General features: G+C 46.5%; 1 protein-coding gene across 6 annotated transcripts in view; it reads left to right on the forward strand.

Annotated features, from left to right (window-relative positions):
- Window positions 1–22,911, forward strand: part of NLRC5 (NLR family CARD domain containing 5) — a 109,564-nt gene extending 86,653 nt beyond the window's left edge. For 5 of the 6 annotated variants that reach the window (XM_084812098.1, XM_084812102.1, XM_084812101.1 and 2 more), the window contains 10 exons: window positions 932–1,015; window positions 4,909–4,992; window positions 5,665–5,748; window positions 7,011–7,094; window positions 7,593–7,676; window positions 8,481–8,564; window positions 11,029–11,112; window positions 11,343–11,426; window positions 13,802–13,885; window positions 22,188–22,911. In XM_084812098.1, coding sequence (XP_084668224.1) covers window positions 932–1,015; window positions 4,909–4,992; window positions 5,665–5,748; window positions 7,011–7,094; window positions 7,593–7,676; window positions 8,481–8,564; window positions 11,029–11,112; window positions 11,343–11,426; window positions 13,802–13,885; window positions 22,188–22,263 — 832 coding nt within the window. In that variant the 3' untranslated portion in view covers window positions 22,264–22,911. The other variant, XM_084812103.1, reaches the window with a different exon arrangement.
- The last annotated feature ends 2,854 nt before the right edge of the window (window positions 22,912–25,765 follow it).

Genomic DNA, 25,765 nt, shown 5'->3' on the forward strand with positions numbered 1-25,765 from the left:
TTACCAAATAAATCCCATCAAGTATAAGGCAGCTTCCTATGCTCATGTCTTGCTTACCACTAGAGATGTATGGATTTTGTTAAAGGACCACACACTACTACTGGTAAAGGACTCACAGTGATGGCCACTGTTACAAACGTTGCATTTCTCACTGGGCCTGTTCAGATGTCAGGCTAAGCTGTTGTGGTTCGCATTTTTGAGTGATCCATGGTGGCTTAACGTGTTGTGTGTGGGGTCAAAATCCCGATCACGATAGCTAGAAAACCACCCTGGCTAACCACCCCTCTGCAGTGGGGTTAAAGGGGCCTGGGTTGGCTCACCATATCATGTGGCGGGATCTGTTAAAAACGGCTGTTTCACGTGAAAATGCAGCGGCCATAGAGACAGCACCCTAGAGCATCCGCCACATCCAGCACTGCTCTAGGCAACGTGACCGGACTCTGGTCGCCGTTGAATAGTGACAAATGCAGCGGCCGGTGTGACCATTCCCCAGCGCAACGGCCACTGGGATAACTGGCGATGGCAGCGAGAGTATGATGCTGTAACCACGGAGTGGGTATGGGTAAATAAACCACAGCGCGCCACACAGTTCCTGATCATGTGATGGTTGTGCACGTCTTGGTTAGCCTAACCTTCCCTGCTCTGTAGTTATCCTAACCACTCTTATCTCTTTCACGTATGAATAGGGCCACTGTGTTGGATTACAACTCCCACCATTGCCATCGGGGCACGCTAGCTAGGAACGATGGGAGTTGTAGTGCGATACATGTGCAGGGTACAAAGTTGGGCAAGGCTGCTCTACCCCCTGTGGTCTAGTGAAGAAAGCACTGATCACTAAATTTGCTTCCTGAGAAGGATTCTCCTGGTTGAATACCATAGTCTTCTACAGAATATTTGATGTAATGTTTGGCATTTTATGACTGTTTCCCAGTTTGAACAATAACCGTCTTGGCAGCGAAGCCTGTCCTCGCCTTGCAGAAGCTTTGAAGAATGCCATTCACATGGAAGAAATCAAGTAGGTTCATGATTTTCACTTTCCTTCTTTATTTATAACCCACCATTCCACTTAAACAATAAAATTCAGATTAAAATCAAAATTAAAACATACAAACAAATAAATTAAAAAACACAATTAAAAGTGCAGCAATAAAAGAAATGAACAGCACCAACCAATTAAAGCCCTATTCAGCAATGTTAAATTGGTCCTGTTTAACTTCAGAACCTACACCAAATGGGTTCTAAACACCTCAGTGGGTAACCAAGCTAAGTCCAAACAGGCAAACATCACCACAGACAAAATTGTGAATTGAAATCTGTGTAATGGCTTATTTTAGAAAGTTACAAAATTAAAAGAAAGTAGCATGGTGGTTATTTGAGTGTCAGGATACCTTTAGCCCCCACTTTATTTCAACGTGAAAACAAACACTGATGAGAGGCTTCAGTCTACAGCTTTTAATCCGTTACTTCACAGGGTCATACAGGTGCAAATTCTCAGTGACTCTCCATCTACAAAGGAATGCCTTCAGAGGATTCAAAGGGAAGTTACGAGAGTTGCCCGCCATTTGAAGAGGGAGGCGGTCTCACTAGCCTATCTTAAGGGGGGGGACGTCCCGCTCTCTCGTGAGGCCTCTAAGCGCAGCTTTTCACACAAGGCCAGTCGGGTAGACCGTATAAGTTCCGCCCCTACTTTCTCTCTCTTTGCCCTGTGCCTACGTCTGGCGTCTATTAGGTCAGACTCCCCAAACTCCTCCTCCTCCTGTTTGCTGCCTCTCACAGGGGTGTGTGAAGAAGGACCCTCATCCTCAGCCAGCTGGACGTTTGTAGCTTGGGAAGCCAGCCTAGTCATGTCTGGACTAGCCTGGGAAAACACCTCCCCCATGTCTGGTGGTTCTACTTCAGAATCTGAACTGCTATCCCCCTCCCTGCACTCAGAAACACCCCTGACATTGAGCGTTAGAAACTTTTTCTGTAATTACAGGGAAAGAGAATGTTAAAAAAGAGCTTAATTTTAAAAATTGTAATTGTCAAAGCTGGTATTACAAATGTAGCTAGCGGGGTAACAACTTGAGCTTCTAACATTGTAATGACTCCTTCTTATCCTCCTGCTCACTACTTGTGGTTTACAGCTAAACTAAAATATATGGAGGGAGCAATCCTATGGTCACTAAACACTGTCTGGAAGGCCATAGGATTTTTTGGTTTCTGGGAACCAAGGTTGGAGCCAGGGCTCCGAACGCAGTTCCCAGAAACCATGCTCCCTGCCCCCCCATAGCCAGTGCGGTTCTCTCCTTGCCAGCTATGTCTCTGTGCTCAGAAATGGAGTGCAGAGATGGGGGAAAGGGGGTGGGCAGGGAGGGGAGGGGAGGAAACAGCAGAAGCTGTGTTATGCAGCTTCCTATGGGCCGCACAGCCTCCTTCCCTCCCCCTCCCTGAAGCCATGGCTAGTCAGCCAAAATCGGCCATCTAGCCAAAAATGCAGGTCGGCCAGAGTACGGAGGCAAGGGTCGCCTCTGTGCTATGGCCACCCTGCACTGGATACTCAGTAGTCCCTAACTTTGGAGGCTGCCAACTATTGCAGACGGGTTGTGCCCTAAACAAAATGGTCAACTCTCCCTTTACTCCCTACTGAGCATCACTTGAGTATGAAAAGTGAAGCTAAAACATTGCTAAGTTCCTCTAGGCATGTGAAGAATTACATTCAGTCAAAAGGAGAAGCTGGAGTGAAGAGAGAAACCAAAGAAGTGGAAATAATTCCCAGTCCCAACATCAGAAATAATTCCCCGTCCCAAGTTCAGAAAATATTACTTCAGAAGGCGAAGGGTTAACACCATTTGCACGTTCCATAGTTACCCAAAGTCTTGGGGCAGGTGGTTCAGACACGTGTGGCAGCAAGCAGCAAAAGAAAATTGCTCTCTCAACCTGTGCTTTTCTACACTTGCTGTCGTCAAAGGCAAGGGCCTCAGTGAGGCTCATTACTCCTTGAAGGAACAGGGATGCTATATCGTGAGGAATTTGGTGCGGGTTCTGAGGTTAAACAGGACCAAATTCATTCATTCATTCATTCCATTTCATTTCATTTCATTTCATTTCATTTCATTTCATTTCTGTACCGCCCAATAGCTGAAGCTCTCTGGCCAGTTCACAAAAATTAAAACCAAAAAGCACAGAGTAAAACAATATAAAATATAAAAACATTAAAACCACAATATAACAGTACAACCAGAATAAAACCAGAATAAAAATTTACAAGCAGCAGACCAGATTATATGCTAAAGGCCTATATGCATGAATAAGAAATCTTTGACTGCCAGTGGAAGGACAACAGAGAGGGAGCCAACCTAGCCCTGCTTAGCAGGGAGTTCAGAGCCTGGGAGCCACCACTGACAAGGCCCTCCCGCACATCCTCACCAAATGTGCCTCTGAAGGTGGTAGTATCAAAAGAAGGGCCTCTCCAGAAGACCTTAAGAACCGGGCAGGCTCCTATGGGAGAAGGCGGTCTTTCAGGTAGCCTGGTCTCAAGCCGTATAGGGCTTTATAGGTCATAACCAGCCCTTGGAATTGTGCATGGAAACAGACTGGTAGCCAATGAAGCTGATGTAACAAAGGAGTCACATGCTCCCTGTAACTGGCCCCAGTCAACAGTCTGGCCACAGCAGTCTGGGACAGCTGACGTTTCCATGCACTTTTCCAAGGCAGCCCCACGCAGAGCCCATTACAACAGCCCAGATGGGACATAACTAAAACATGCGTGGCCATGGCCAGATCAGACATCTCTAGGAACAGGCGCAGTTGGCGCACTAGCCCTCACCGCACAAACGCTGTGCAAAATTCACTCTAAGACGTTTTCCCCCAGCCTGGCTCCAGTACCAGAAGTGAGCCAGCAGGGAGAAAATGTCTTCAAGCAGCAGAACACTGGGAGATAAGGGGAAGGGGGTGGGGTGGGGTTGGTGCACATTCCTGGTGCGCGTTCCTTGTGGTGCACATTCCTGTATAGCTGGACCGGCAAGCGGGTGCTTGATAAACATGCACACATCTAGTTTGGCCCTCATTTTCTATATTTATTTATTGACACATTAGATCACCCTTAACATAAGAAGAGCCATGTTGAATCAGACCAAGGGCCCATGTAGTCCAGCATTCTGTTAACACAGAGGCCAACCAGCTGCCTAGTACTGAGAGACGTACTGGCTCCAATATTGGAGGTAATATATAGCCATTCCAATTAGTAGCCATTGATAGCCTTCTCCTCCACGAATTTGTCCAGCCCCCTTTTAAAGCCATCCAAACTGGTGGCCATCACTGCTTCCTGTGGTAGCAAATTCCATATTTTAACTCTGCACTGTGTGAAGTCCTTCCTTTTATCTGTCCTGAATTTCCCACCAATCAGCTTCATGGGGTGACTGCACTGGGTTTTGGTATTATGACAGTGGGAGAAAAAACATCTCCCTATGTACTTTCTCCACACCATGCATAATTTTGTACACCTCTATCATGTCTTCTCTTACTCACCTTTTTCCTAAGCTAAACAATCCCAGATGGTGCAACCTTTCCTCATAGAGGAGTTTCTCCAGCCCCTTGTTCATTTTGCTTGACCTTTTCTGCACCTTTTCCAGCTCGACCATATCCTTTTTTAAGGGTGGTGACCAGAACTGTATTCCAAGAGTGGTCACACTGTAGATTTGTATAAGGGCACTATGATATTAGCATTCAGTACATTATTGGCACAGGCATGTGCTCAGATGCACTGGATTTTAAGCATCCCCACCATAGTCACTATTTTGCACCTGGCTTCTGTTGGTGGATCTTGGGATTCTATCTGATGTCTGTCCAGCCCTGAACTAGAACACAGTATCATGAACAGCGTGGATACTTTCTCTCATCTTACACGCAATGGGTTTTCTTTTGAAGTTTAAGCTACAACAAGATTGATGATGCCGGTTTGAAAGAAATTGCTACAGCTGTTCCAGAAATGCAGAACATGAAGCAAATTGAGTGAGTCTCTTTCATGTATATCATCCCAGAGAGGGGTCTGCAGTTTCTAGAACTGGGTTATAGGAAAGGCTGGGGGAAGAGGGGGAATCCTCCATCCCCAATCCATCTGTAACAGATTAGCTACCCCACTGCAGGAGAGGATGAGGATTATGGATGGCCCAGCATGGTCCGAGGCAAATGGCATGGTCCCATCAGGCTGGTGGCCAGGGTCCTGGGCAGTCATCCTGTCTGGCTTCCCTGGGAACCTTGAGCCCAGCTAATTTGAAGCAGTTGCACTTACTAAAGGGGTGAGTCAGTATTAAGCCTGCTGAAGCACGATGGCAAGGTCAGACCAGGCAGGGTCTATCAGGACCCTGGACAGATCTATGCTGGCTGGAGCTTGCTCAGGAAGAGCTGTTGTCCCAGCAACTGCAGATGACTTCTGAGGCTTTATGATGGCTGCCTTATCTGGGCCTGCTGTTAACCCTACCCCCTCTGGGGAGCTGCCTGTCTCTTAAAGAGACATTCCCCAATTTTACAGTTTCCCCTTTTATTCCCAACCCTGCAGCCAAGCCCCGCAGTGCAAATTGGTGCAGGGTTGAACATGCAGCACATCACTGATCAGATAGCTTGTGCGTCTTTCCAATTCAGTTACTTACTGTCCCTGTCTTATCCTCCTGCAAAACATTTCAGCCTCTCCTGTAACATTATCAGCTCTGCTGGAGGACAGTGTTTTGTGGAGGCTCTCGCTGATAGCAAGAATCTAGAGATGCTCAGGTAAGCCAAAATGTCTAGCTTGGATTTTCAAGAAGCCCCTTTAGGACACACTAAATTCCTGTTCCTCAATACTCTTCACACCTGCAAAGCCTCTCCCCCCGGCCTCTGCCTCTTCCCCTCATCTCTCAAGTTGACTGATATTGTGCACATTCAGATGTTATAAGGAAATAAAGTGGTTGGGCATGCTCCAAGAGCAAGAGATGATCATCCCCTGGCGGGCAGGTAGGGGAAGGCTGTCTATCCTTATGATTCAGTCAAGTGGCATAATTTGGTAGTGACTCTTGCATCTGATGAACTTGGCTTTAGCCTATGAAAGCCACAAAACATGAATTAGTCATTAAGGTACTGCAGGATTCTTTGGTGTTTATGCTACTCTAGATAGTTGTGATATCGATCCCACTCTCCCTCCAAGTTGCTCAGGGCAGCAGATGTGTTTGCCCATTTTATCTTCACAGCAACCCTGTGAAGGGTTTATTTTATCTTTTTTATCTTCACAGCTAAAAGATAATGATTGGCCCAAGGTCGCTCAGAAAACTCTGTGGTTTAGTGAGGACTGGAACCCAGGTCTTCCCAGTCCAAATTCAATCCTTTAGCCACTACATCACATTAGTCCTCCCTTGGAAGAAAGTTTTCAAGTCACAGGCAGAAGATCTAAGTAACTGTTACAAATAGCTCTTGTAGGTATTTGGTGGCCAGATACGTTTTTAGCATCTGACATCCTGATTGTTGCTAACTTTTCTGCTGAGGTATTGCTTTTCCGCAACCAGCTGGAAATAGAATAAAAATAGAGGTTCTACATGGCACAATACAGCACTGTATTATCTGGTAATGTCTGTCTCCGTGGCAAAGATCCTTCTATAATGTTTACTCAGAAGTAAATCTTGTCCAGCAAAGGTCCCCTGCAACTTTAATTAGTAGGTTCCTCCTTGCATCTTCAGTCCTGCTAGGAGTGCAGCAGCAGTACTGATAGTTTCTTAATGGTCCCTAAATTTATCAGAGCAATCTGAACTGTAGTGCCAGACGATCAGGAAAGTAGGCCATGGAAGAGACATATTCTAAGGAAAGGCAAAATCTCTCCCAGCAGGACCTCTCTTTCTCATCTTACCTGTGTGCCTGTGCACTAAATCATTCTGTTGGGTGCAAGCCCATGCTCGAGGCACAGTGTGCACTGCACATTCTACCTTTGTTGAAGTTCAGGGAGATGCTACCAGCGAAATGTTAAATGCTTTCTCAGTGGTATTTCATATGCTACTTCCTTTCAGTTTATCTGGGAACAATATCGGAAATGAGACTTTGGAAAAACTGGCTCCAGTTCTGCCTTCCATGCTCCGCTTGAAGGTCCTTCAGTAGGTATCAAGGCCTAGGGATGCGCGATTTAGTCTGTTTCTGCTCTGTGCCACTTTCACGTGTGTTCCCCCATGAGTTCATTCTGCCTTAATGTGCAAATTCTTCCTTTTAATCTACATGAAAATCTGTATTTAAAAACACATTTCTAAATGTATTTTCACTCAAAATACAGAGTTCTACATGTATTTTGATACTTTTTTTTGAGCTGATAATGGCATTGGAACATTTGGGAAGTGTGAAAGCCTGTTGATAATTAGTCACAATTAGTGGCAGTCATAGGGCCTTTCCTTTGGCCTTGATCCATCATTATTTTCCAACAGAAGAATGAGAGGAAGCTCTCTTACTCTTTGCAATGTACTGCTCAGGGATTGACTGGTGTACTAGTCTCAACAGGGTGAGAGAAAGCAAGCCAAAAGTCATGCATGTCTCTTAAGATCCAACTTCCTTCTTCTCCAACTTCCACTTAAATGCCCTCTTCTCTCTCCCCCCACCCCCAGCCTGTCTTCCTGTAACATTGACGCTGACGGTGTGGTTCACTTGGCCAGAGGTCTATTCAGATGCCCGCAAATAGAGGAAATCAGGTAAACGCAGCTGATGGTGAAGGAAGCCAAGGCAGGAAGAATGTGAAACAAGGGGCACTTCCATAGGGAGGGATCCATCCAAAGCCATGTGCAGCTCTTCCATCTTTCCCTTCTTTTTTGTGGTAAGAGAGAAGATAGAAGAAGCAGTGGGAAGACACCTGGGGGGGGGTGTTACAAATGGTGGTCCAGATGACTTTGTTTTCCATCACCACCCCAGTAAAACTCCATGACTGAGGTAGCGGGATTAGGGATGCTGGAGAAATTTGAGATGGACTAAATGAGCTCAGATTTCTAAGAATCCAACCTGAGGAATCCGCTGCGGAGCGACCCCCTCAGGCCACACGGAATCCATTGACTTTCAGATGATTTTTTACTTTCCCGAAATTTACACATATAAATTCATAGGAAAATACGTAAGTTTCTGCTGAGGAAACGTTGAATGGAATGGGAGACAATACGCTAAATGTTATGTACTAAGGTAAATCATGTAAATACTTACAAAAATACTTATGTAATTATTTACATATTTCCCGCATGACAAAAAAAATACATTCACATCCGTCTGTGGGCAGACGACGGAACAAAAGGCACCTGAAAATCTGCGAAACACAGACGGAGCGCATTTTACACAGTCCGTACATCCCTAAGGGTGATTGCATAATAAAAGCCCTGTCTGGAAGCACCCCATGATTGAAGTTCATTCATCAGTTATAAACAATTGAGGGAAAAAAGCGTCTTTTTTGGTGTGTGTGTTTGTTTTTTTAATTGAATCCTTCAGGCTGATTACTCTCTTTTCCTTTGCAGTTTGTCGGAAAATACTGTCGGGTACCAAGGAGTGACTGCATTTGCAAAGCAGCTGCCCCAGTCCTCACAACTCAGGAAAATTGAGTAAGTCCTCTGCAACTTTGATCTGGCTTAAACCCAGTGAAGCACTCTATATTACTAGGAGTATAATCTTGATTGCACAAATTCACTATTTCTTAGTCTTCAAATGCCTCAAGACTTCCTTTTTTTCTGGCATGTGTTGTAACAGACTAAGATGGACCTACCTCTGGGATGTATAATTTTAATAATACCACTGAGGATCCCACCTTCATTTAAAAAAAAATGTTTCTACCTATCTTTCACAGTTATACCTCCCTCTTTATTCAAAGTCCTCAGGGTGGCATACGTGGCGGTATTTATTTATTTCGAATTTAACTTTATGACACTACTGACCCATCTTTCCTCCACGAAGCCCAAGGTGGCATACACTTTATTATCACAACAACCCTCTGAGGTAGGTTAGACTGAGGAGAGGTGACTGGCCCAGGGCCACTCAGTGAGCTTTAATAGGGCAGATTTGAACCCAAGTCTCCCCAGTCAAATCCCAACATTCTAGCCATTACACAACACTCACTCTCTTTTACATGGCTTTCAAACAAAGACAAGTGGGCAACAGCCATGCACCCGCCCCCCGGTGATGACATCTAAGGGGCAGAGCTGGACCAGTAATTCCTGGGAGTCCCTTCCTGCATTGGCTACCAAACACTGGAAGAGAGATCTATTCTAATTGCAAAATCTGCATTCCCTTAGCGCAGAGCTTTCCAAACTGTGCCGCGACACATTAGTGTGTAGGTGTGTCACGCGAAATGCAGAAAATTGTGCGGAAGGGCACCGCGGAGCTCCCTTACTCGCATTTGCTTCCCTTGGCCCCTCCCCCAGAACTTCCTAAAGCAGCTAATGTTAAAGCAGCTAAGGCTTAGCTGCTTTAACATTAGCTGCTTTAGGATCATGTGGCGTCTTGACGTAGGACGCACGTGACTGGCGGTGTTGGAGCAGTACGGCGAGGTAGAGGCGCGGAGCAAAGAGAGGGGAGGGGAGGCGCCGCCTTGGGAGCAGAGCTTGGCCAACGCCAGTGCGGAGAAGTGGCAGCGGCCACCAGCCCTGTGAGATTTCGTGCGCGCCCTTCACGGACATCTGCACTGCGCTCCTGCGCAGCCAGGCCAGAGTAGCGCGTGGGTGGAAACGCCACCTAGGACTGGGACTGTACCAAGCGGGCCATCCGCCATCTTGGCCAGTCGGAATGGAGCTCAGTGGAGGCCAGAAGCCTCAGATCAGCGTGCTCCCAATCACCCGGGCGAGCGCAGCTGCAGGCTGTCACCCAGTCAACCCACCTGCTGCTGGCTGAAGGGAGGCCACCCTCCCAAACCCTATGTGGCAAACAGCAAGCCACCCACCACGTGGCACTTATGATTTGATTTCTGCCATTTATTTTTATTTTTACTCTGCTGTAATTGTGGATTAACCAACCACTGGCAGTGTACCACCGGAGAGTGCTGGAACTGGACTCTGGACATAGGCTTTGCAAATATTTACAGCAGTATAGCCTTGTAGTGAGACATATATATTTATTTACACCATTTTTGTTGGACTTTTGCTTCTCTACTTCATGTGTTTTTGCAGCTGAGCTCCTACCTGGGCCTATGTGTCCTAATATGTATTGTAAATACTTTAGTTAATTTTGTTTATTTTTCACATTTTCTTGCACATATTTACACACTGTTACTCATAAATGACAACAATGTATGTTATTATCTTACAAATCGTATATTTTAAAAAATATAAATGAAAGGTTTTCATGAGATATGTTCTATCCCCATACATTTTGTTATTACAATTTATGTATGTGTCCGTATCTCTTATAATGGGTTAGTTTAACCTCCGGTTTGCTAGTAAAACTGAATTACCGTGTCACGAAACGATGCATGTCCAAAAAGTGTGTCACCAACATGAAAAGTTTGGAAAGCTCTGCCTTAGTGTGAGGCAGGCTTCCACAACCTGGTGCCCTCCGGATGTGTGGGACTGCAACTCCCATTACCCCCAAGCCAGCAGAGCTTCGTATGAAAAGCAATACATAAAGAAATGGTAATGTAGGAATCTGCCTTGATATCCAGTTAGTTTATTTGCCCATTTAGCCCAGTATTGTCTACTTAGACTGGTGGCCGTCCTCCAGTTTGTCCGGCATGGAGGGGTCTTCCCACAGTCCCTTGCTACCTCATCCTTTTAACTGGAGAAGTTGGGGATTGACCCTAGGGCCTTCTGCATGCAAAGGAGGTGCTCTACCACTGAGCCACGGCCCCAGCCACTTATCCAGCCGTCGACCTGCCCTTCCGCTACCTTGTTTATGACTGCAAAGCAGTGTTCGTTGTGTGTGAAGGAGCAACTAATCTGTCTTAAATGATATGGAGGATGAACCCTAAGTGAATTCTCTCCGCTTTCCCAAATTGCCATTCTCACGGTGACTTGGGGAAATCCATGACTCTCAAATTAGTGTGAAAGTGGCTGAGCTTTTGCAACATGTCCTTTTTAGGCTCAAGGTCTGTGGCATCAGTGACTGTGCTTCCAAGATGCTCGCCTTTTGGGTTAGCCGCTGCCCTCTCCTGGAAGAGATGATGTGAGTACAAACAAGAGTGTGTGTGTGTGTGTGGGGGGGGTGCCTGCGTCTGTGCTTCTTGACTTTGTGCTGATTCATACAGTACATTGCCGCCACGAGGTGGGAGCCGCTTTGGCGTGGCTGCTTCCCATGCCTCTCCAGTAACATCTGGATCAGCGGCAAGCAACACGTGGCTTGCATGTTGTTGTTTTGGGGGTGACTGGGTGGTTAATCGTTCCTGTTCTCTTTAGCCTATCCTGGAACCAACTTGGTGATGACTGTGCTTTGGAACTGGCCAAGGCTCTCCCGGTGATGGTGAAGTTGAGAGTACTGGAGTGAGTAGAAGTAATCTCTAACCCAAAGTCTTGCAGCAAAGAAACCAGGATTTAGAGCAGAGCTCAATTTTTATCTCTGTGCTTTTGGGGGAGTTTTTCAGAAAGTCCAATGAAAGGCAGGAAGTGGTGGGGCAATTCCTTTTTTTTTCAGGGGGTAAGTAGATAATCTGTATGATGCAGCTTACCAGGGAAAAGTGGTACTGGTGGCATTGACTTTAAAAAGAAAAACCGTTTTCTTCTTTCTTTAGCTCAGTTGCCCCACCACCACTTCCTTGGCAAATTCAGATTTTATTTTTTTTTTAAAGGCAATGCCACCCACCACCGCTTTCGTCATGAGCCAGGGGTGTCGAACCGGTTTCGGCCCGATGGCCAAACTCAGTTTCAGAGAAGGTCTTGTGGGCTGTATTCTAGTGGTAGGCGGGGCTGATGGCAAAAGGGAGGTGGGGCCAAAAATACCAGCATATTTTCACTCAAAGCTCTTACTGTCAGTAACTCAGCCCTAGGAGACACATCTCAGCCTTTTAAAATGGGGGAAACCCCCCACAAAAAACAGGAAACCACTGAGGGGAAAGGACATGGCCATCTGGGAAACCCCAGAGCTCCAGATTTGGACACCAGGTGGGCCTAAGTGGTTCACCACCACACCACTTAGGACCTCCATGCCTGAATTTTTTTAGAATTTCTCCCTAGGGATGTGCAAACCCACCCCTATCCAGGTTCTCCAGCCACATTTCAGTGGTGGGCGGGGCTGAAGGCAAAAGGGGTGGGGCCAAAGATATCAGCCTATTTTAGCTTAAAACTCTTATATTTGAAATAGAAGGCTTGTACTTTTTCTTCCTTTTTCTATTTTTATTAACAGTGTTGTGAATGGTTACTGTGAATTGATTTCCCCCCCGTTTCAGTGTTGTTTTGCAATAATAATAATAATAATAATAATAATGATAATAATAATAATAATGATGATGATGCTTTTACTACCAGTAACTAAGTCTTAGGAGAGGTGTATCAACCTCGTACAATGGGGAAAAGAACAGCATAAAAGCCAGGAAACCACCAAACAACTGACAGTTCAGAAAAGTGGGTGGGGGCAGGGAAGGGTGAGGTGCCCTCTGGGATTTGGCCCTTGGGGGGGGGTCAGATTTGGCCCCCAGGCCTGAGATTTTGCAATCTGTTGGAAGCTATTGATTAGGGGGGCAGGGAGGTAGTTAGACAGATATATTTTCCAAGTAGTGATTGATGTGAGGAGGAAGAGGAAGGAGCACCTAGGGATGGGCAGATTCCCTACCTTCTGGTCTGTGGGGAATCCACCCGGGGGGGAGTCGACCCATTCCTCCCCCCAGAATCCTCCAGAGCCGGCTCCTCTCTGCGGCGATTCCGCGGAGCTGCACGCCAGCTCCATATCTCTGTGAGGAACGAATACAGCCGCAAATGGCGTAGTGGCGTAGTGAGCATCATTCCTCACGGTGATAGGGTAATGGCGGCCACCATTACTGTATCGCCAGCGATATGGAGCTGGTGTGCAGCTCTGTGGAATCACTGTGAAGAGGAGCTGGCTCCGGAGGATTCTGGAGGGGAGGCGGAGGTAAGTGATCCATTCTGCTGCGGACTCCGGAGGCCGGATTCTTTTGAATCTGGCCTCATTTGGGTCTGTGGCGGAATTCTCTGCCATCTCTAGGAGCACCTCACGGGTCTGCCAGGTGGAAATTCACCTTGGGGGAGGCTGAAAATCCGGTGCTTACCCCTTATTCTGTAGTTTTCATAACTATTCAGCTTGCAAGTTGTTTTTTATTTGGTAGGGAGAGGAATGGAGAGGCAATGGACACCACACTTTAAGAAGGATGCAGACAAACGAGAGAGGGTTCAGAGGAGGGCAACGAAGATGATCAGGGGACTGGAAACAAAGCCCCATGAGGAGAGACTGAAAGAACTGGGCCTGTTTAGCCTTGAGAAGAGGAGACTGAAGGGAGATATGATAGCGCTCTTCAAGGATTTGAAAGGTTGTCACAGAGAGGAAGGCCAGGATCTCTCCTTGATCATCCCAGAGTGCAGGACACAGAATAATGGGCTCAAGTTATAGGAAGACAGATTCTGGCTGAACATCAGGAAAAACTTCCTGACTGTTAGAGCAATGCCACCATGGAACCAATCACCTAGGGAGGTGGTGGGCTCTCCCCCACTGGAGGCATTCAAGACGAGGCTGGACAGCCATCTGTCAGGGATGCTTTGACTTAGATTCCTGCATTGAGCAGGGGGTTGGTCTCGAAGATCTCATAGGCCCCATCCAACCCTACTACTCTATGATTCTATGGTAAGTTTGCCATGTTACTTAGCCCCTGTCAGTTATATCCTCACTATTCTTCTGCTTTTTTAAAAAGTCTGGACAAGAACTGTATCACTGCTCACGGTGCCGGAAGTCTAGCGAAGGAACTGGCTCGGTGTCGAGGAATCCAGTTTATACGGTGAGTCCCCTGTGAAAGATACTGGCCTCCTACCAATAGGAGGTGCCAGGTTTTATTTCTTGTGTTCAAGACTGGCGTGCCATGACTCTGAGGCTGGATTAATAACATAAAACTAGTGATCTTCAGCCTTTTCAGACTTGCCTTCTCTGCCCAGTCCCCCACTTTTGGCCCAAACATGCATTATGCAACCACGTCTTAATTTTTTACCATATATTTGTAAGGTGCTGGTGGTGCCTGTATCTTAAGTCAGGCTACTGGCCTGTAGCCAGGAGAGGCTAGGGGGCCCGTAGCCAGGAAGGGCTAGGGGGCCCCTGCCTCCCTAAGTTTTCTCTTGCTCCCCCCAATTTTTTTACAGACAAATAATAAAATTTATTGTGCCATTTTAGAAAACCAACAGGAAAGCCTTTGCTTTTTTTAATTAAAGGTATAGATGCCATTATGTTTTCTTCTTCTTAAAGGTATAGATGCCATTATTTGGGGGCAGTGCCACAGTGGAAGCTGCCCACATATTCCTAATAATGCATGCAATTGAGGCCATACCTGAGATGAAGGAATATTTGGACTTAAGCATGCACGGTTTTTTTTTTAAGAGGGGGCATGTTGTTCAGATTTATAAAGGCAGTTCATTAAAATGTTTGTTGGTTCAACGATGGACTGGACACTTGGATTCAGTTATGGTTATACATTCAGATGAAGAATTCATTCTTTCTACACCCAAATTAATCAGTGCATCTTCACCTTACGAATTTTTTTTTGTCATCCAAAGACTGAAGCTCTTGGACCAGTAGTGTTTCTTTTCCCTTTCTTACTGAAATTATGCTAAAACCTGTAACATCCTTGCTGCAGCAGAAAAATCTGGATATCAAGGCAGCATTGAAACTTCTTGACTGGTCAGAGACAGTTGCAGGACTGCAAAATGATACTATTTTCAACAACACTTTTGAAGCAGCTAAGAAAGCATGTGAATCTGCTGACAATGAAGTACTGTCTTTGTAAACTTCCTTGGACTTCAAGAAGGCTGATTTTATTAAACTCAGAGCACTGATAAGTAGGTTTCTATGTCAGGAAAACTGAACAGGAAGAGGAGTTCAAGAGGTGGGGAGGAATGCTTATCAAATTTGCAGGTGACACAAAATTGTGTGGGACAGCTAATACCTTACAAGACAGAAACAAAATTCAAAGTGATTTTGAGAAGTTAGAAGACTGGGCAGAGAATAACAGAATGAAATTTTAAAAAGACAGGTGCAAAGTTCTTCACTTAGGAAAAAGAAATAAAATGCACAGGGATAAGACGGGGGGATACCTGGCTTGGAAATGGTATGTATGAAAAAGATCTTGGAGTTGTAGTCGATCACAAGCTGAATACGTGTCAGCAGTGTGCTGTGGCTGCAAAAAAAGGCAAATGCAATTTTAGGTTGCATCAATAGAAGTATAGTTTCAAAATCACAGGAAATGATAGTTCCACTCTACTGTGTGCTGGTCAGACCTCACCTCGAATATTGTGCCCAGTTCTGGACACCACACTTCAAGAAGGACTGAGATAAGTTGGAATAAGTTCAGAGAAGGGCAACAAAGATGATCAGGGGGCTAGAAACTAAGTCTCTACAAGGAAAGATTGAAGACTTATCTGTTAGTGGTCAGATCCTGCCTGTACCCAGTGGAACTATTAGTAGAAGCTCTCATTAAGTCAACAGAATATCGCTTATCTTCTCACCCTGAGATTGTGCTCCTTCCCCTGGAGAGCCTGAGGAGGAGGCTTATGCCCTGAACGTCAGTAGCACCATCAGGGCTAGACCACAAGGCACAGGTCAGGTGGCCCAGGGGGGACCAACCACTGCATTTGGGTGTCATGAAAGGACTGCAGAGTGCTACCTATATAATTTAATTATGATGGTATTTTTACTGCCAGGAAGGGAGAGACGTGCTTATGGCAGGGGTGGGGACCGTGTGGCCCTCAGATGCTGTTGGGTTCCCATCACCCCTGCTGTTGGGTTCCCATCACCCCTACTGTTGGCTATGCTGACTAAGGTTGATGGGAGCTGCAGTCCAACAACATCTGGAGGACCATACACTCCCAGCCCTGGCTTAGGGGATTTGCTGCCTCATATTACACCAGTACTTGTCCAGCTGCACTGGCTGCCAGTCCATTTCCAGGCCTGATTCAAAGTGCTGGTATTAACATTCAGAGCTCTAACCAGCTTGGGGCCAAGTTATCTGAAGGATCACCTCCTCCCATATGTGCCTGCCCAGACCTTAAGATCATCCTCAGTGGCCCTTCTCCATGAGCCCCTGCCAAAGGAAGTGAGGCGGGTGGCTACTAGGAGAAGGGCCTTTTCTGCTGTGGCACCCCAGCTGTATAATGAGTGCCCTAGTGAGGTTTGCCTAGCACCTACATTGTATTCCTTCCGGCGCCAGGTGGAGACCTTTTTATTTTCCCTAGCATTTTAGCTTTCTAGCCTTTTAGCTTTGGTATTTTAAATCTGTATTTTAAATCTCTGCATTGCTGCTGGGTTTTACTCTGGTTTTATTCTGGTTGTATTGTTATATTGTGGTTTTACTGTTTTTATATTTTATATTGTCTTACTGTATGCTTTTCGGTTTTAATTTTTGTGAACTGCCCAAAGGGCTTTGGCTATCGGGCGGTATAGAAATGAAATAAATAATAAAATCAAATGAAGTGCCAAACTAACTTGTTCTTCGGCACTATGCACCTTGATTTGTGCCCTCCTCTCTGAAACGTTTGAGTCACAGACAGTACTGAGCTAGATGGCCCACTGGTCCAACTTGGTAAAAGGCAGCTTCCTCTTCATTCTGTGAGAAGGGGGTCCCTGCTGCCCTTAAGGAGGCAGTGGTGTGTGACCACTCCTGAAAAAACCTTCCCTGGATCCAGGGGTTACAGTAACTACTGCCTGGTGACAAATACCCCTTATGGGTCAAGGTTCTGACTCAATTACAGGTGTTCTTGAAGGATACTCATCGTCAAGGCCCGGAATGGGAAGCACTGTGCTCCCCCTGTGCCCCCGAAGTTTTTAAAAATGGCATCTGTAGCAACTATGGAGTGCCAAAAGGCCAATTTTAGCTTGTTTGAAAGCAAAATTTTGGCACTCCATAGCCGCTTCAGACTGCTAAAAGGGTTATACGTTAAGCTTGGAAACAAGCTAAATTTAACCTTTGTTTCACTCTGTAGCACTATACAGCAGTTTCCCCCCTTTTAAAAACTTTTTTGGGGTACACCCCACAGAATGTGGCCCATGGGAAGAGGGGAAAAAATGGCCCCCAGACCTCTCTCAGTTGCCCACCCCTGGTCTAGACCCATTCCAGTCTGGGTTCCAGCGCAGTTATTGGACAGAATTGGCCTTGGTCACTTAATGGATGATCTTTATCCATAGAGGGAGTGTGTGGAAAGGCTGGGTCTTGGGCGGGGCTTTCTACTCTTGGGGAAACCCATCCCTATCCCCAAATGTGGAGGACCACCCCTCACCACTGGGTACTCCTTCCCTTCACTTCCGCTGCCACCAATAAACTACACCCCTTTTATTTAATGTGTGTACACCTTTTCCCCTAAAGTAACTGGTCATTAGGTGAGACAAAACAGATCAGAGGTTCCAGAAAAGTAAACAAAGACAGCATTTTATTCAAAAGAAAACAAGAAACCTTATTATTTGCGGATGTTGTAACTACTTTAAAACAGGTTTCCTATACAGTTACTTTTACCACCAATCAGACGTTAGAAGCCCCAGTTCCTACCCCTAACGAAACGTAAGCGAATCCCCCTATCAAGCTCCACCACAATTAATTCACAGGCCGAACAATCATAGAGTCATAGAATAGTAGGGTTGGAAGGGGCCCACAAGGCCATCGAGTCCAACCCCCTGCCCAGTGCAGGAATCCAAGTCAGGGCATCCCTGACAGATGGCTGCCCAGCCTCGTCTTGAGCGCCTCCAGTGTGGGAGAGCCCACCGCCTCCCTGGGTCATTGGCTCCATTGTCGTATTGCTCTGACAGTCAGGGATTTTTTCCTGATGAGGGCTCGAAGGGCAGTCTTCTCTCTGGTCAGGTTTGCCTTCTACCAGGAACCTTCAAGGCTTCCCCTGAAGTCTTCAGTCTGGTCCCGCAGCTGCTCAGTCTTCAGACCACTGCCACCAGCTGTCACTCGGGCTTCAGCTCGTTCCTCGGAGGGCTGCTCCAGCAGTCTTCCTCTCCCCACCTGCAGACCTCCTTCAGCTTCTGCCTCACGTGCTCTCAGCTGGGCCTCCTGGTCTTGTAGCTGCTCTTCCTCCTGGCTGACGTCTTCTTCAGGCTCCCCAGCCTCTCCCGAAGACACCTCCTCAGGCAACCGTCCGGTCAGACTCCTCCTGACAGGCTCCCCTGTCAGACTCTCCATAGCTCCTTATATTTGTTCCAGTAAGAACCCTCCAGCCAATCAGCTTTGGGATGTCCAACATTCCATCACCCCATCTCTTGTGGAAATGTTCAACCAATGGGCATCTTTAGAATGTTCAGTGATTCCCCAATCAGATGGTACCAATTTCAGTCCTACCATATAAATAGAGGGAACCTGGCCTTCCTGTTCACCTCCTAAGGGTAACAACAACTGCCCATTTGCCAGCACACCATATTTACGATGTAACTCCCCTCAGGCACAAGCCTTGAGTAAAAACCATACATTTTTCTTTTACTGTTAACTGATTCAGACCTTACGCGACTGAAACAAAACGCATTTTACCTCAGTTTTACCTCAGTTTCTTCATAGAATGTAACTCTGTTACTCTTACTCGATCTCTCAGTGGCTTGTGATAATATTGATCATGGTATCCTCCTAGATCAACTCTGCAGATTGGGGGCTGGGGTCAGTATTTTGTGCTGGCTCTGCTCCTGCCTCCAGGGCAGGTTTCAGAGAATAGCCCTGGGCGATTGTATGTCAGCCCTCCGACAGTCTTGCTGTGCAGTGCCTCAAGGCACCATCTTGTCTTCAATGTTATTTAATATCTATGTGAAGTCATTAGGGGATTTGGGGTGAGGTGTCATCAATATGCCAAGGACACCCAGCTCTATTTCTCTATTACATCTGAATTGGGAGAAGGCTGAGCATGACCCAGCTCGGTTCTTGAACGCAGTGGTGGGCTGGATGAGGGCCAGTGAGCTGAATCCTGAGAAGATGGAGGCGCTATGGGTGAGTGGTCCCCAGGTCCAAAAATTAGGGCAGTTGTGAGATTTGGATGAGATTGCACTCCCCCTGAAGTCTGGGGGCTTGCAGTTTGGGGGTGCTCCTGGATCTGCTGACATTGGAAGCCCAAGTGACCTCCGTGGCTAAGAGCTCTTAATGAAAGGAGACAGTCAAAGGGAACATCAGGGACTGTTTCAGTTGGACTAACACCCCCCCCCCCCCGGCTAACTGACGTCAAGCTTCTCTACATTAAGGAAAAATCCCGCAAACTTACCAGGGCTTCATCTTCCGGAGCCTTTGCGGGTTTACAATGGGTACAACACACGCGCTTCCCCCCTCCCCTTGTTTTTTCCAGTCGCTTTGTGGGCATGTTCCATATGTTTCATTTATTCAGCCAGTGGATGGCACTGCAAGATTTCTAAAATTTCATGCAATTCTTGAATTACATCACCTCCTTGATGTGGTTTTTGGCAGGTGTTGTGTTGTGTTTTGTTGTTGTTGTTGTTACTGCATTTTTGGTGATTTTTAAGATGGCAGAATAAATCTAAAAAACAAAGAGAGAAGCACCGGAGGTTGATGACGTCATGAAAAGGACTCGCGAACTTCCGTGAGTGAACAATCACGAGCGCATGATAAATGCCCCATGTAAAAACGCCCATCAGCTGCTCTGTGGAAAGGAACATCAGAAGCTGGCTCCAGCAGAGCTGACTGTATTGTTCAAGTGTTTGTGTTTTAGCATGTGATTCTTGCTGTACCCGTCGCATTTTATAAATGCTGCAAGCCACTTAAGGACTCTATTCAGAAAGTGGGATATAAATATGCTAAATAAATACATACAAGCTGAGGCTGGTTTGCCAACTGTGCCCGTTCCTCGACCTGGATAGCCTGGCCACTGTGATCCACATATTGGTAACCTCGAGACTGGATTACTGTCGTGTGCTCCATGTGGATCTGTCCTTAGGGCAGAATGCCGTGACCAGGTTACTGGCTGGCGTGCCTTACTGCACACATATTATGCCTGTGCTAAAGTATCTACGCTGGTGGCCAGCCAGCCACTACTGAGCTCGGTTTAAGGTGTTCGTATTAGTATACAAAGCCCTATCCAACTCTTTCCTTGAGGTAATCTGGTCCCATCTCCCCCAAGCCAACCTCTCAGGCCGCTACAGTCTTCAGGGATTGTTGTCCATATTGTGGCCTTCCGATTTGCATCTGGCAGCGACATGGATATGGGCTTTCTCTGCATTGGTGTCTGCCCTGTGAAAAGATCTCCCATCTGAGGTACGTCAGACCTCAGTGCTGGCGCGTTTCAGGGTGTCTCTACATTAAGCAAACCCCCCCCCCGCAAAAACCCACATCCTTTCCCGAGCTTCCTGCTTTCGCTTTCTTTGCGGGATTAAGAAGGGCTTCAGTACATGGCAGCCACATGGAATGAGCTGAGGGAGTGCCTTCCTCCCTCCCTCCCTGGCATGTGTGCAAAGGAGAAGTGGGGGAGTCTTGTTTTCGTAGCTCAACTTCTGCTGTACTGTTTTCTCGCAGCCCCCAGGAAACCTCTGATTTACTTCTGAGTGGAGATAATACCACGGTATAAGGCTAGATCTACGCTACTGCTTTATAGTGGTATTGAAGAGCCCTGATAACTGTTGGGGCACGTTACGCATTCGATATACTGCTTTTTTAGTGTTATTTCCTGCTCTTTATTCCACATTATCCAAAATACCACAGCCACTGTCATTGTATGTCCTACGAGGTATAAATGCACAAGAGGGATATAGATCCATGATGGGATCGTAATGATATGACACAAGGTGTAGATCTGGCCTAAGTCTGCAATCCTGGGCACACTTATTTGGGAGTAAGCCGTATTGAACTCAGTGGGACTTACTTCTGAGTAGACATAAGATCACCCTGTAAGTCTGCAACCCTCGGCACACTTACTTGGGAGTAAGCCCCATTGAACTTAATAGGGTGCTCTGAAACAATAGAGGGCATTGCTTCTGAGCTTGGTGGGGTGGGGGATCAGATGTGTCTCCCTTCGTTGCAGGGAGGCATTTTATCCCACTCTCTTCTCCCTCCGATTGAAAAATGCAGAGGCAGGAGACGCAATGGGCAGGCGATTCCTGCCCTTGCACTTGTCAGATCTGCTCGGGTCTCCTTCCCTGCAACCCTGCTCCCATCCTCAATGCCTTCTTCATCCTGACTGCGCCCCCAGCAACCAAAAACAAATGCCCACAGCAGGCAGGCAGAGCGGTTTCTTCCACTATGGGAGAATTTCACGTGGAGGTCATGGAGCTCCTGTTCCGTGGGCTGGGGAAAATTCTACATTTTTTGTGCTTGGGGAAAACACGGGATAGGCTGGAGAAAATGGCGGGAGACACCCTGGAGGGTAACAGCATCATCTAAAGAGCCTGCAAACTTCCGTGACAGAGTCATCTCAATAGCAGGATAAAAGCTCTGTGTGATGAACCCCTTCATGTTTATCGAAAATGTATCTTTTTACTTTGGCTTTTCCCCAGCCGTGAGCTATCTTTGAACCAACCCTTTTTTATGCTTTAAAAAAAGAATTGGAAAAAAGTGCAGAAAATTCTGGAGTCACTCCCCTATGAGGAAAGATCTGTGGCTGTTTAGCTTAGAAAAACGGTAAGGGGAAACCTGATAAAGATGTACAGAATCATGCATGATGTGGAGGAAGTGGATAAAGAGACATTTTTCCCTCTCCCTAATACTAGAACCCAAAGGGGTCATCCCATGAAATTGATGGGTTGGAGATTCAGGACAGATAAAAGGCAGAGCAGTTGCTGGGGAACATGAGCGGGAGGGTGCTGTTGCACTCATGTCCTACTTGTGGGTTTCCCACAGGCAGCTGGTTGGCCACTGTGTGAACAGAATGCTGGGCTACATGGACCCTTGGTCTGATCCTACATGGCTCTTCTTATGTTCTTAATATAATATTATTGTGTATTTTTTGTATTCCTTTCTAAACCACTTTGGGATTCGTTCAACGAGAAGCAGTATATAAATATTAATGATGATGATACTAATAATAACATGATCTTTCCCTTTTTTAGAAACCGTCGGTCTTGCTGGAAAAGAGGTGCAGATGGGGAAGGGTCTAAATTACCTCTCTCTGTCTTTCTAGGCTGTGGCACAATCGGATTCCTAAGGATGTTGAGCGAAAGCTGGGAGAGCAAGAGCCACGGCTGCATTTCTCTTAAATGAAAGAGAAAGGGAGAAGATCAGGGCACCACCAGCCATGGATTTGCTGCTGAAAAACAGCCATGTAACAAAACTGTGAAGGTTTCTGGGTAAAGGGGCAGTAGCAGTGTCTTCTAGAAAGAAAGAAGAGGTTCATTATTGTGCTTTGTCAGCATGGCGAGAAAATAGGTGACTGCTTATGAAAGAAGTCAAGAAGGCTTGCTAGGAGAGGCGGCAGGATCTTGGGCCTTGCCCAATGGGAACGTCTTGCACAAAACCCCAAATCCAGTTTTGTAACCTCCATGCCCATGTGGGATGGTGGGGTTTAGCCCAGGCAACGTCTACTTCATGTGAAAATAGCCAAGTCCTTTGTCAATATTTTTTTTAAAACCAGCATGGAAGGGGGAAAAGTGGGTTCTGCAAGATGTATGAAGTGTGGGCTTTTGCATTTATTTATTTATTTATGATGTGTTTTACTTTTGTTAGTCACCTGGAGAAGCAAGGAGCTATGCAGGCCCTGGAAGGTCTGCCCTGCACCTTTCTCCTGACTACTGAAAATATTTAAACAAGCCCCCTGGCTTTTGAGAATTCATCAGGATGTGCCAGCACATTTTGAAGCTCATCTTCATTCACAGCCATAATGACTAGAAACTGCAGTGTTGTTTTTTTTAACGGGAGCAGGGATGCTCAGGAACCTGGATTCTGTGTATCACATTCTGTGCTTTCCTTGCACCCTTGCAGAATACTAGAATCCTGTTTCTAACCATTGCTAGTCTCACGCACGCACGCATGTGGGTGCGCGCACACACACACACACACACACTTTGCCATTTGGGCTCTTTTGTCATGTTTTTTTTTATTATTTTATTTTATTGCATTTATATCCCGCCTTTTTTCCTCTTGCAAGGAACCCAAGGCGGCTTACATGATCCTCCTCCTCTCCCTTTTATCCTCACAACAACAACCCTGTGAGGTAGGTTGGGCTGAGAGTGTGTGACTGGCCCAAAGTCACCCAGTGAGCTTCCATGGCTGAGTGGGGACTAGAACCCGGATCTCCCAGCTCCCAGTCCAACACTCTAGCCACTACGCCACACTGGCTCTATGTTATTTCTCACTGTATGTGTTTGAGCTCTTGGCTTCGGATACAGTAAATCCTTGTTTCTGTAGTTTTTGCATGTGGATTTCTACAATGAATCTAACATCTGGCATTACAGCCAGCAAGAACTGTTAGATTAAGAACATAAGGAAAGTCCTGCTGGATCAGTCCAAGGGTCCATCTAGTCCAGCATTCTGTTCTGTTCACACAGTGGCCAACCAGCTGTCAACCAGGAGCCCACAAGCAGGGCATGAGTGCAATAGCGCCCTCCCACCCACTTTCCCCAGCAACTGGTGTACATAGGCTCACTGTCTCTGATACTGGAGGTCGCACACAGCCATCAAGACTAGTAGCCATTGATAGCCTTCTCCTCTAGGAATTTGTCTAACCCCCTTTTAAAGCTATCCGAATTGGTGACCATCACTGCATCTTGTGGTAGCAAATTCCATAGTTTAACCATGCGCTGTGTGAAGAAGTCCTTCTTTTTATTTGTCCTGAATCTCCCAATCAGCTTCATGGGGTGAGCTCAGATTCTAGTATTATAGGAGAGAGAGAGAGAGAGAGAGAGAAGTCTGCCAATCTACCTTCTTCTCCACACCAGGTTGCTGGGTATTGGCAGGGAGAGCCTTCTCAGTAGTGGCCCCACACCTTTACAGTTCCCTCCTCAGGAAAGTCATCACCGTTAGCTTTTCAGAAAATCCTGAAGATATTTTTATTCCAGTCTGTGTTTTGTTAATATGGTGTGCTTTGGGAATTTTTTTTTTTTTTGCAGTTTCTGGTTTAATTAATGTTTTAAAATTGTAATTTTTTGTGTTTTTATTTATTGTGTGTGTGTTTTTATTTTTTTGTAAACTGCCTTGTGAGGTTAATGTGAAAGGCAGATTAGAAATATTTTTAATAAAAGAATTAATGAATCGGATACAAAATTTGGATTAGTAGGCATCTCAGGGCCAAACTATAGTTGTGTGAATACAGTTAAGATGCACATTTTAAACATGTAAATCAAGGGAAGACAACTTCTGGCTAGTGGACCTAATCTGGCCGGTGGAGGTGCCCAGTTCGGTTTGTGGAGAGTTGGGCACCCTGCATGGTCCTCGCCCCCTGGTCTGGAAGCTTGGGGACGAGGCAGGGGAAGTGAATCCCCAGTTTATCTCTGATCCAATTGGAGGGCAAGCGGTGCAAAGGGGGTTCCCAACGTTATCACCAGTCGGAGATAACCTGGGGATTCTGTGGACACAGCCAGGGCTGTGTCCACAGAACTGGACTGGCTCTGGCTGTCCACAGAACTGGACTGGCTCTGCAGGACTGGCTCTGGCAACCCTGGCCAAGTCCCTTCCTGAACTGCTAATACCACACTTGGGATGCAAGCAGCATGGGAAGGAGGCGCCCGAATTGGCTCGGTCTCACAGGAGCCAGTCCTGCAAGTTCTGGCCCAGTCCCTTTTTCCATGCAAAGAAAGGCAAGGAACTCCCTGCATGGGGAGGAGAAATAAAATGTGGGTGGGGCAAAGCTGGATGAGGTCAAGGGGCCAGGTTGCCCTGAAGCCCCTCCCCTCCTGTGACATCATCTGGCTCATCAGCTTGGTCCCAGGGGGAATCTGGCCCCCCTGACCAAAACAGGTTTCCTACCCCTGGTACAAATAGTAGCCACACAGGATTGCAAAGAGAGGGTGAATTTAAGCCTTTCCTCCTGCTGTGGTCCCAATGCAAATCACTCTCCCCCCACAAGTTGCTATATGCATTGGTAGGGAAGACTCTGTGGGTGCCATGGGAGACTTCCCTCCCAATGCAAACAGAAGCTTTGGGAGGGGTGATCCCACCATGGCAGGAGGGGAAATGGATATTCCCTCCCTCCCCACTCCCCTCTGCAGTCCTGCTACTACTTCTCCCCCCGCTCTGCCACCCATGGGTGCTACTTAGACTTTTTTAAACATGCAGGTTAATTGTATCCACTAATTCATATCCCTTCTCATTTGGGCCTCAATATTCCTTTTTTAAAAAGAGAAGAACTTTCTAATGCCAAGAGATGCAGAGATACAGCTGAGAAGGTGCAGAGCTTTGTCCCATTTTCTCACTTCCATGTAGGATCAAGAGCTCCCATCTGTGCATGGTACTCTCACACTCAAAGGGATTTCTCTAGGGCACGTAAAAACCAAAGATGAACAAAGATGTGTGGGTCCATGAGTTACAAAACAAAACAAAATCAAGGGAAAAGTTTTTGTGGATTTGGGTTTTGGTGGGTTTTTTTGTAGATTTCCCCCTGAAGGCCCTCTCCTTCAGGGAGTCTACTGTCGGGAGCCCCTTTGCTGCCTTCTGAAATCCTCAAGAAGGCGTAGCCAGAATCAACACGCAGACCACAGGGCTCTTTTCCAAGGCTTTATTTCCATTCATCCTAATGACGCTTACAGATGCTAATTGCAGGAGGCT

Source organism: Heloderma suspectum, chromosome 8 (genome assembly GCF_057233095.1).
Source record: "Heloderma suspectum isolate Gila_16-S chromosome 8, 16-S_ref, whole genome shotgun sequence".
Lineage (NCBI taxonomy): Eukaryota > Metazoa > Chordata > Lepidosauria > Squamata > Helodermatidae > Heloderma > Heloderma suspectum.